The sequence below is a fragment of the Arachis duranensis genome, chromosome 1 (genome assembly GCF_000817695.3).
Source record: "Arachis duranensis cultivar V14167 chromosome 1, aradu.V14167.gnm2.J7QH, whole genome shotgun sequence".
Classification (NCBI taxonomy): domain Eukaryota; kingdom Viridiplantae; phylum Streptophyta; class Magnoliopsida; order Fabales; family Fabaceae; genus Arachis; species Arachis duranensis.
Window position 1 is genome coordinate 34,032,233 of NC_029772.3, and position 11,796 is coordinate 34,044,028.

Consider the following 11,796-nt stretch of genomic DNA (forward strand, 5'->3'; position numbering starts at 1 on the left):
TGTTTGATAAAGTGTATGGAGTAGTTTTTTATACTCTTGGCCTAAGTTAAAGGAATTGAGTGACCTTGAATCATTTTATCTAATTGAATTGATGATTTGGAAATCTTTGTTAGCCAATTTAACACTTGTTGGCATTAATCTTTTACTAAATTAATTAGTAGGTAGATTGAAATTTATGGGTTGATATTGATTAAGCCTATTTCACATACTTCAATCATAGAAGTAAACTTAATGGTATGATCCCTCATAATTGTCAATATATGGTTATTAGACAAAGATAGTGACCTTAATTCACATATCTTAACCAAGAGTTCTTTTACCACGTATATTTGAAAACCCAAAATTCCCATTCACTTAACTCTAGTCTTAGTTATAGTTGGTTAGTTTAATTAGCTTAGAGTATATTTAGTTTCATATATTGCTTGTTAGATTGTCATCTATTTAGATATTGTTTCAATTACTTGGATTTAATTTTTTTTCATGTAAGTTTCTTGCATGTTAAGTTTTGCTAGTTTAATTTTTTGCTTATGTCTTTCAACCCTGAAATTCTAGCCAACTTTGATACACATAGTTTCCCATTCTTGTGAGGACGACCCGAGAGTAATATTCTCGGTTATTTTTATTGGGTTGAACTTGTGACAACCAAATTAAACTTTGATTAAGAGCTAGTTGTCGATTTAGAACTATACTTCGACATGATCATATTTTCTAGTGAAAAATTCTAGACCGATGATTGGCTCCCATCAGTCCATATCTCGAGATCGTACATTATTCGAGCTTGCATTCTTAGGATCTTCTGTACCATGCTTTTCATTTTGACTCTGGGCTAATAGGTCGACCCTCTTCTTAACTTCAGCTTGAAGGAAAACGTTCATGGCCACTAACTCGTCATGAGTCGGGGAATGGATGGTAGGGATGCGACGTTGTCGGCCATCGTCTAAGCTGCAAAAAAGTTAATGCAAAATTGGATGTAGGGTTATAAAAATTTCGGCCCTACGATGGGCACCAATATTCCTTTCTGAGAAGAGGTTTCCGAAATATAGCTCGTTCCAGAGGATGGATTTATCTGACTTCCTGCTACGAATTGAGGAATGATCTCTTCTTTCGTCCGAAGCTGAAACCGAAGCTCGATACCTGCAAAAATGACTCTGACGCTCAAGCCAATAATAGATTTCAATCAACTAAACTTATCAAGTAAAGGTGTCTCTTAGGCAATTCATTGGTCGATTTACTTATGTTTGTCCTTTATTTATTGGTGTGATGTAATCGATCGTAGTGATTGTGTTCTGAGAATTGTAGTCTCTCTCATTGAGGTCTGAGATTTTTTTTTTATAAATCAAAAACCCATTTCAAAGTGTAACATTGTGGTCCGAAATTATAGAGACGGACCAAATTATTTTTAATGTCTATATAAATTGTCAAAAAAATAATGATTAAAAATTATATATATATTGCAAACGTTAAAAAAATCTTTATCTATACTAGTTACTAAAATTTTTTAATAATAAAATATAAAATAATTAATATTTAATTAGTAATAAATATATTAATAGTTATTTTTATTTATAAAAACAAAATAAATTGCAAAGCAATTTTCTTCGGTGGTGTTACATCTAAGATCACCGAACCGAGTCTATCCTTGGTAACAAGAACGGGAGGGTTTCCTCGTGCGACGGGGGTTGGACCTTACTAAGTTACCAGATCCGAAAGTTCTATCTTGGCTAAATCGAGTAAATACCCATAGTAGTCCCTGAGATTCACGCAATTACTCATAGTAATCCCTAAGATCCCGATTTCCCTATTGTAGTCCTCCAGATAGAGCTCCGAGCACTCAAACTAGTCCCTGGCTATATTTCAGGTGATGACTCATCACCAGAGCGCTGACGTGGCCTCGGATTGCCACGCTAGAGGCCTCCCAACGGCTAGCTGAGCTGGCTAAGTTCCAATTTTTACCCAGATTGGTCCCCCCTAGTATATGTAACCCTAAATCCCCAAATTCTCATACACTTTCCCTCTTCGTCTTGTTCACCTCTTCTTCTTCTTCTTCCATAACTTCTTCCTAAACACTGATGAAACATGATGTAGTAGCCCAAAAGAATACACACCATGCATCCAAGTACTTCCGAGTCTAAAAACACATGGATAAAACATGAGGATCAAAATTAATAAGATAGTAATCAATTAAATTATGCCGTTGTTGAACACTAGCTCAGTGGGTTTCAATGAAAATTTTCTAGTTTCACTTCCAGTTTCACTTCTAAAGATGTAAAATCAAATTTTAAAGCATTACAGCTAGGTGTTTCACTTCCAAAGATCTTGTCTCCATCAACCAACTAGAAAAAATAATAAGAAAACAATAGCAATTGAAAAAGAAATCAATGGATACCTTTCATGTTTTTCCTTCATCATTTGTTCAGTGGCAATTCCAATTAATTGGGATATCCATTTATTCACTACATCAATTCAAATATCATAGTTTTCAAAATAATAAGAAAACAAACACAGTGACAACAACGATAATTTAAATACATAAATTAAACCTTTTAAAAGAAGGAATTGAAGGTCAAGTATACATTTCTGAAATGGAAACTGGCTTCTAGGTCTAGAACATTGTTAAATCAAAAGAAATATTAAGCAATCTTCCCTAAAGGTATAGCCAAATACACATTCATTGATAACAAATTAGAACAGAGTTCCCGCTTAGGATTTAGGAAACAAGCTCAGTTACTGATAACACTTATAATAAACAGACCTTGTTGTCCGGAGAATATATCATAATACTTTCTGAATTTTTTTTGAAGTCACCCCATGATGAAATATGATGTCTAACTTCTCCTCAATCTGCAAGAAATTTAAAATGTTTACAATATACAGGGAGAATTTGAAAGTCTACTCATGCATTAAAAAGGAAAAATAATCACCACAAGAAAACATATTTTTCCAAACCTCCATACATCTCCCTGTTTCATTTCTGTTTCATTCGGGTATTACAGCAACCCCACAAACCCCAACCAAGATTCAAACCCTAGACACTACAATGACACCAAAACTCCAGAACCTCAACTACACTGACCAATGCTATCATCAACCAAAACTGTATTCAAAATGCAGAGTAAAAAAAATGAAGGTTACCTTGAGTCCGATCACAACGTCAGAACCTCGTGTTTGTGGTGAAGGAAGGGAAGGGAAGAGCGATAACAACTTCTGATCAGATGAATTCTTCTCTCAAATTTTCGTAAACCCAGCAAATACAATCCTAACGCTACGCCATTGATGGGGAGATGAAGAAGAAGTCAGAGGGTGGAAGAAGAAGAGACGAAGTGTTTGTGTTGGGGGAGAAAACTGTTTTTTATACTAAGTAACAACTATACGGCGTCGTTTTTGGCTTTCAAGGGCACCAAATCCAAAACGACGTCATTTTGGTCACGTCCCACGTGGCAATCCGAGGCCACGTCAGCGCTCTGGTGATGAGTCATCACCTGAAATATGGTCAGGGACTAGTTTGAGTGCTCGGAGCTCTATCTGGAGAACTACAATAGGGAAATCGGAATCTTAGGGATTACTATGGGTAATTGCGTGAATCTCAGGGACTGCTATGGGTATTTACTCTGGCTAAATCAGACGTACATAGACAAACTCATTAAATAAATATGGACCTCAGCGACACGCATTTAAAAAGTTATCCTCATCTTCAGATAAATGAGTTATGTGAAGACAAGTGGGTGGTGCCTATTAGAAATGAATTCTCTTTATTTTTTTAATAATTGAATGAATAAAATATAATCATTTATTATTAATTTTGTAAGTAAAACTAAAAATAAATATAAAAAATAAAAAATTATATTTTACATCCATAATTTTTTTTAACAATCGAAAAAATATATTCCTATAACTAACTAATAAACCTTGACGTGGGAACCAACCCCTCACTACAATTAGAATTTTTTATTTTATTTAACTGAAACTCATACTAATGGTGATATTATTAAACAACAATATACACCTAAAAAAGATTATACTAAATAACCAACAAAAGAATCAGGCAACAATAACAAATAATTTAAAAAAATCTAATATCTATCTATAATTTTTTTAAATTATTCTTTAAATTTTGTTTTCCTCTCAACACCTCAATTTTATTATTATTTATCACCACAAATCACTTACCTCCACCACCAACCACTGTCGCTAGTGTTTTGTCGATTTTTAGCAAATTGATGGTGGTTCGATTCTAATGGTCTGGAAGCGAAACTAACTCCTCTATGCGAGTACCAGTTTTCTAGAAGTGCATCAAAACGTATTCGATAGACAAGTTTTGACAATAAGAAATAAAATAAATTTGCAAAAATTAATAAGTACATCTTTGCTGGTGATGGAATTTCCTTGGGATAGGTTTCCCATCAGAAGGAAAAACAATTCGGAAATGCACAGAAGGAGTTGCCCCTTGCTTGCTTCTTTTCCTGCATCCATTTGAAGTTTCTTATTCTGATTGAAACTTCTTCTTCCACCTCTTCCTCTTGGGTATCCTCTAGCTCGCCCTTGATAAGCAGCATACTAATTCCGAGTCGGTGCTCGGTGTCCCCATTGAGGGTTGCCTCGATACAAATGATTACGCCTTTGAAACTCTTGACAGTTTCTGATCCACTAAACACCAATAGCATGGGATCGGCTTAAAGGTGTAGTCACATCATGTTGAAGATTTGTGGAACTTGAACCCTCGACACGTCAAATTGGCTGTCTTTGACGTGCTTGTTCCTCCTTGTGAGCCAACTCTTTTTTCATTCTCTCCTTTTCGAAGATTGCTGCTGCTTCATTATCGAAAACAGCATTACACCGTGGACACAAAGATACGTCACGATCTTTGATCTTTTGCTGAACTAAGAAGTCCAACAAAAATCCTCTGTTTGAGGATACACATATCTCACTTGTGACTCAAAATCATCAAATGCCACATCAAAGTCATAAGACATCCCCACCATATTCACTCCAAAGCAGGGTTCCACATAACTAGCATCAATTTCAAAGGGATCTACATCAACCTTCATCTCCTTCTTGCCATCATCGAATTTCAAACATCCTTCCATGATTGCCTCTTGAATCAAATCCCTGAAACAGACACAACTGTTAGTCGAATGACTTGTTGCTTGATGAAATTTACAGTAAGGCTTTCCTTTCAAATCTTTTACGGAAAGAAAGGTTCTTCCCTCAGGTAAAATCAATTGTTTTTCTTTAAGCAACACATCGAAAATCTGATCAGATTTCGAGATATCAAAACTATATTTCTTTCCACTTTTAAGTTTTGAATCATTCGACTTTTCACTACCAGGGAGTTTTTTCAATAAAGAACAAACATATGGAGGTCCTTTTTTAAGTTCGGCCAAATCGACTTCTGTTTCAAAATCGATTTCCTCTTCCGAGGATTCCTTGGTTACACAAGCAACCTTCTCTTTTCGAGTAAACAGTTTACTCTTCGATCTCTGTTCAGCTCTATGTTTTTCTTTCTCCTTTTTCATAAGCTCAGTCTGTCAAACTTTCTCAGCCAAGTGAGCCAAGTCAGGAATATGCACATTAAGCAATTTCCTGGGCATATAAAATCCCAACCCCATAGTTGCTATTTTCACTATCTCATTTTCAGGTAATGTCATATAGCACCTACTTCTAGCATTTTTGAAACGTATTAAATAGTCATCGATGGTTTCACCATCTTCACGTTTCAAAGCTACTAAATCGGTAACTGCTACGTTCATTTCTCCTCGATAAAACTGAGTGTGAAAAGTAGTTTCTAACTGATTCCATGTTTTGATCGAATTCGATCTAAGATTCGAGAACCACATAAACGCATTTTTCATCAATGACAAAGGAAAAAATTTCATCTTCAAATTTTCATCATTAGATAGATTCCCAATCTCGACCAAATAACGAGAAACATGTTCAGTTGTCAATTCTCCAACTTCTCCAGCAAATTTCGTAGTTATTTTCGAATTTTTCACCCCTCTTGGCACTTCGGCCATTTGAACTACTTGGGGAAAAGCAGACATAAAATGTGGCTGATTCATAAAACCAACATTTAATCCAACCCGATTTAAAACTTCTTCTACAATTCGGGTGACCTGATAGTGATCACCACACAATCCATGTAAAACATTATCAACATTCTTTTGTCGATGAACTATGCGAGGATTTTCTCGATTTGGGATATGATTTTCATTTTGAAAAATATTTTCCATCCCTTCATTAGTTCCTCGAACATTATGCCTCTCGCCTTCATCATAATCAACAATTTGAGCAATCCTCTCGACTTGTCTAGTAAGACGCTCAAATCTCGATTCATGATCGGCCATCATAGGATTGAGGATTGTAGTCATTTGCCGAGTCAATAAATTAACCAAATCATGATGACTCTCCTCCACTTGTTGTCGATATACTGCCATCGAATTGGTAGCATTCGAAGTGGAGTCCACATGATATTCACGAGAATATTCAGAGTGTTGTTATTGGTTTTGCATATTATTCACTCCATTGGTATTCCCAAAGCGGATAGGTGGCATAAATCCACCCACCGGCGGGGTATAACCAGCAGAAAGACCATAAGGGGGCCAACCAGCGGTTAATGGAGGTTAATACGATGGCGCAGGGTCACGTGGACGAGTATTACGTCCAACATTTCTAGTCTGAATAGTCATGACAACTATGCTTTCAGTTCCGATTGCACCTTCCGAACGTGAAGACACGTCGGCTTGTTGCATGGATACTGGTATGCTATCATTGATGGACGAACCACCATTCACATTTGATAATTCATCAGTCATGTGAATGATCTTCCCACTTTGTAATCGCATACACCAAGAAATTTGTGGAAAACCACTATTTTGACACACTTCGGTTTAAAACTGTCCCACTGGACATGCCAATTTGTTTTGTCAATTTTTAGCAAATCGATGGTGGTTCGATTCTAATGGTCTGGGAGTGATACCAACTCCTCTGTGCGAGTACCAGTTTTCTAGAAGTGCATCAAAGCGTCTTCGATTAGACAAGTTTTGACAATAAGAAATAAAATAAATTTGCAAAAATTAATAAGTACAGTTCAGAAATTGAAGTTCTTAAAAAAACTAAATAAATTATGAAAAGGAAGAGTTGCTTGAAAATTAAAAGAAAGCAATAACAATGATTTAAATTAAATTGAAAGACTAATTAAACAGAATGAAGTGCAGAAAGATTAAATAGACAAAGGAAATACCAAACATTGGAAGAATAAACTTAATTGAAATGTTAAATTTTACAGAAAAAGAAATGAATTGAAAAAGAAGGTGGAAGGAACCCTACAGAAAGTGTAACTCGATCGCAAACTCAGGGAATCGCTGAGATGTGAGAATGCTTAGAGTGTTTTTTCTGAGTGAAAGTTCCAACTCCTATCCCTTACTGCTTCACAGTATTTATAGACTATCTTACATAACGGTTAACTTAATTACAATTAATTACAATTAAACAAAAAATTACAAATTTGAACTACAATCACTCTTGGTAACCGCTCCCATTGAGTGATTGTAGATATTTCTAATATTTTCCTCGTGTGATAAAAGCCACAAATTTTTCCGCTTCCATCAACATTCGAACGGCTCTTTCAAAAACTCTTCCTGATTCTTCGAATCGAGACTCCTACTCGATTTGGCTTTGTCCGATTAGCACGTCAATCGAAGCCTAAGAATAGAACCGATTACTTTCATTCTTCATCTCGAACCTAAACCTTCTCAAAAAGGTCACACAACTTGTTTCGATTCAATTTATTTGTATCGAAAATATTTTCGATCAATAGCTGGCGTCTTTGACAACCACTTTCTACAATTGTCACCCCCGCCGGTCACCACCTCCAGCTACCATCAGCCACTCACCATCGCACACCTTAAGTTCTAAATTTTAAACATTAAATTCTAAACTCTTATTAAATTCTGAATTTTTTTATTAATATAAATATAAAAAAATATTTTAATCATCTAAATACGCACCATGTAAAAATATTATTGCTAAAATACGCGTGACCAATTCATGTGAAACCCTACGAAATAAATTTTGTCGTTATTTTAGATATAGCGCCTACAAAATAACACCAGACATGTTAGAGTCATTGATGAGTTATTTGTAAAATAGGAGGACGTCATTTCTGCTTCATCGTCCACGAAATGGAGGAAATGGGGAGTTTCATTTCTCCCTCATCATCCACAAAAGTGGAAGACTATATTTCTAACAAAAAATGTTTGGTAACAAAAAAATAAGTTAAAAACAGTCATAACTTATTTTATTTAACATTTATTGATTGTTACGATAATTAATAAATGCTAAATAAGATAAATTTAGACTGTTTTTTTGTCCCTGAACATTACCGATCTCCAACCTATTGGTGAACTACCATTCACTGAAGTGTGTGACAAACACGATAGTGAAGAAACACATGTAGACTTTATGCAAAGGAGTATTTAATGTTACAATAATAATGTGTATGTATTTCCAAAGCAGCATGCGTTTGTTGCAATGTTACATTACATATATGTGACAAGTGCAAGTGATTTGAATGTTACCTTTTAATTTATAATAGTTTTAGAAGTCAGCATATTTTTGTGATTTATAATCATTAATTAGTTATTATTAATATTATTAATGATATAAAATTATACATTCTTTTGTAATGATTAAATATTAATTAAATTTTAATAAAAATGTTAGTTTATGAAATTTTTTCTTTAATTTATTCAAGATTAGTTGCATTGATTTTATTTTAACAGGAGCGTGAATATGATGGGACAGTAAGTAGCTCATGAGTTTGTGATTAGGTGAGACTATTAACTTTTGCTTTTATAAGAGACTATAATGAGAAGGGGTTTACTAGTATTTAGATTTGATTTCGTTTGTATGTTTTTGTTTTTTGGGTGTGATCCTGGCATTGTGACTAATTATTTCTGATGGCAGGCCGAAGGGAATTAATTAGAGGACTATGGGTTTTGTCGTGAACTCTCTAATCTTTTCTCTAGAATCGAGCTTATAATCTAAAAGATCGAAAAAATATTACATGTATGTCCAAATTAAATGACGACCAAAATTAGATAAATGATTGCAATCATGTATCTTTTTTTCCGAATATAACAAGCACAAAAGATAGACTATACAATAATTGAGTATAATTTATAGTAAAAAAAATGTTGAAAGACCAATAAAATTTATTTTTTAAAAATATAACTTAAAAATATGTTGTTGAATTGATAGACTAAAGAAATTAGATTAATAACTAAAAGTAGTAGATTAAATCGTTGCTAGACTAAAAATGTTGTAAATTATTTTTGATGTATATTTTATAATTTAAGATATATTTTATACATATAATTAGTTTAGTAACTAATTTTTTGTATNTTGAGAAAACCAAAAAGCAATGCTAAGAACAATTTTTTATTCATTTCCTGTGAAAATAACGAGAATCGTACAAGAAGTGAATGCGTACTTACATTTTTTATTTGAATGATAAAAAAAACCAATTTAGTCCTCTTAAAAAAAATATAATTGATGTGAAGAAATAAGCTTTTCACAGGTGATGAAGGAGAAATTGAACTCCTCCAATTCGCGGGCAGCGAAGTAGAAATGACGCACTCCCATTTGGTTGATCAAGTATTAGAAATGGTTCTAATATGTCTAATTTCATTTTGCAGAAGCTGCATTTAAAATAGTGATAAAATACATTTCGCAGGGACTTCATGTGAATTGAATATGCATATTTTGGCAATTCGTTTGTATGGTGCGTTCTTAAGAAATAAATTATTTTTTTATTTATATTAATAAAAAAAGTTAAATTATAAAATTTTAATTTTTAATTTTTAATTTTAAATCTAAAATCTAAATCCTAAATATTAAATTTCAAATCTTAAATCATAAACACTGAATACTAAATTCAAAACTCAAAATTCTAAACCTTAAATTTTAAATATTAAATCTTAATGATTTTTGTTTGAATTTTGGATGTTACGTTTAATTTATTATTTTAATTTTGGATTTTTTTCTATAAATTATTAGCTACTTTGTTGTTGACTGCAATATTGACTTACAAGACAATTTTATTCTCACTTATATATTTTCTTTAACAAAATTCTAAATAAAAAAAGAAAAAAAAAGCCAAATTGACCATAATAAACTACTATGGTTATTATTGTTGAGAAATGAACCCAGCAGCAATAAAAACAAACACGGAACAGGAACACAGAGATTATTCATGGGTAGGCCAACAGCACAGATTGCACAGCATCGATGTTTTTCACAGTGTATGAAGTAAATCCAGCCATTTTGATAACATATTCCCACTCTTTGAGTGTCCTCTCTTTGCCGAAGCTAGTGTGCGCCATCATTACCATATCCAACATCAACCCTACGTCCTTTAAATTTCCTTGCTTTATTGCTCCCTCTTCAATCACTGCCTCCACAATGATCACTTTTCCATTTTCCTTTGGAATGGCTTCCTTGCACTTCTTCAAGATCTGGATGCACTCCTCATCACCCCAATCATGCAAAACCCACTGCAAGTGGCAAAAAATAATTCAACGTTAATTCAATCACTAGTCAAATTTATTTTTGTTGTTTTTAGCAATTAATCAACCCATTTACATGTTATTAATTAATCAAAAAATAAAAGTACCATAAGAAAAGCAGCATCAGCTTTGGGAACACCTAGAAACATGTCACCAGCCACATTTTCGACTCCTTCAATCTTGGGAGCCACAGCAATGACATGAGCAAGATCAAAATTGATTCCTCGAATCCAAGGACAAGCCTTAACCAAGGCGCGCAACGCGGTGCCGGTTCCACCACCAACATCCACCAACGTTTGCACGCCTTCGAACACCTCGTCGCCACAACCTTCAACGATGGCAGGCACCACCAACTTAGCACTGCACGCCATTGCCTCGTTTATAAGGTTGCTGTGACCCGGATTCTCCGCGGCGTAGGCCCACACGTCTTCGCCGTGTGCCTTCTCGAAGGGGAAGTTTAGTCCACCGTTTGCCGAAACACGGGCGCTTAGGCTGTGCCAAGGTGCAAGCATGACGGGACTGCTCTCTAGGAGGAGTAAAGCCGCCATGCTTTGCTGCCCGTTTTTCAGGAAACGGCGAGATAACGGCGTGTTGGCATAAGTGGTAGTGGAATCTGAATTTTTATCGACTTTGAATATCTTTCTGTTAATTAAGAACCTCAAGATTCGGTTAAGAAGGGAAGGGTCAGAGCCTAAAGTAGATGAAATTTCGGAGAGTGTCATGGGACTACCATGGCTCTCTATAGCATCAGCTATCCCAAGTTCAATGGCACATTTTATAACTGCCAATTCCACATACCCAAAAATGTATTTCCATATCTCTAATTGGGCTTGTGCTTCTTCTTCTTCCTCTTCTTTTTTGTTGTTCCATGCTTCTAAAATTGGCTTTCCTCCTTGTAATTCTCCCATATCTATATGCTAGATTAATCTATCAATTATTTTGTTTATATTTTTGTCTCTTTCTCTCTCTTTGACTGATTGCAGTGGTAACGAGGTTGAAGCATGAAGGCTTCATTTATAGACGTCAGTAACGTGAATGAACCGTCGGTAAAGTTGCGATGTAAATAAAATATACTGAAAATTCAGGTGAAGTCGAAATTGATATTTGAAAGTCGTTAAATAAAAATTTAGTTAAATCAGTCAAATCATCTAACGATCCTCAAATATCAATTTCACGTGAAATCGACTATACTTGAGTTTTCATCATAAAATATTAAAAGATTATTGTAATATAA

At 34.4% G+C, this 11,796-nt stretch overlaps 2 protein-coding genes across 2 annotated transcripts; both read right to left on the reverse strand.

Annotated features, from left to right (window-relative positions):
• Positions 1-5,525: 5,525 nt before the first annotated feature.
• LOC107485019 (uncharacterized) lies at positions 5,526-6,431 on the reverse strand. The gene has a single exon (XM_016105559.1). The coding sequence runs from the start codon at positions 6,429-6,431 to the stop codon at positions 5,526-5,528; it is 906 nt and encodes a 301-aa protein (XP_015961045.1).
• A 3,645-nt stretch (positions 6,432-10,076) lies between these two features.
• Positions 10,077-11,558, reverse strand: LOC107484903 (acetylserotonin O-methyltransferase). Its single transcript, XM_016105464.3, has 2 exons — positions 10,670-11,558; positions 10,077-10,550 (listed from the first exon to the last, which is right to left on the reverse strand). Exons 1-2 carry the CDS (start codon positions 11,468-11,470, stop codon positions 10,248-10,250), a joined length of 1,104 nt encoding a protein of 367 aa, XP_015960950.1. The 5' UTR covers positions 11,471-11,558; the 3' UTR covers positions 10,077-10,247.
• Positions 11,559-11,796: the final 238 nt, after the last annotated feature.

Excerpts from the sequence above, each read along its gene's own strand:
- LOC107485019 (XM_016105559.1), bottom strand. The coding sequence starts at position 6,431 with ATGGCAGTATATCGACAACAAGTGGAGGAGAGTCATCATGATTTGGTT.
- LOC107484903 (XM_016105464.3), bottom strand. The coding sequence starts at position 11,470 with ATGGGAGAATTACAAGGAGGAAAGCCAATTTTAGAAGCATGGAACAAC. Across the intron at positions 10,551-10,669 it reads CTGATGCTGCTTTTCTTATG|TGGGTTTTGCATGATTGGGG; the intron begins GTACTTTTATTT and ends TGCCACTTGCAG.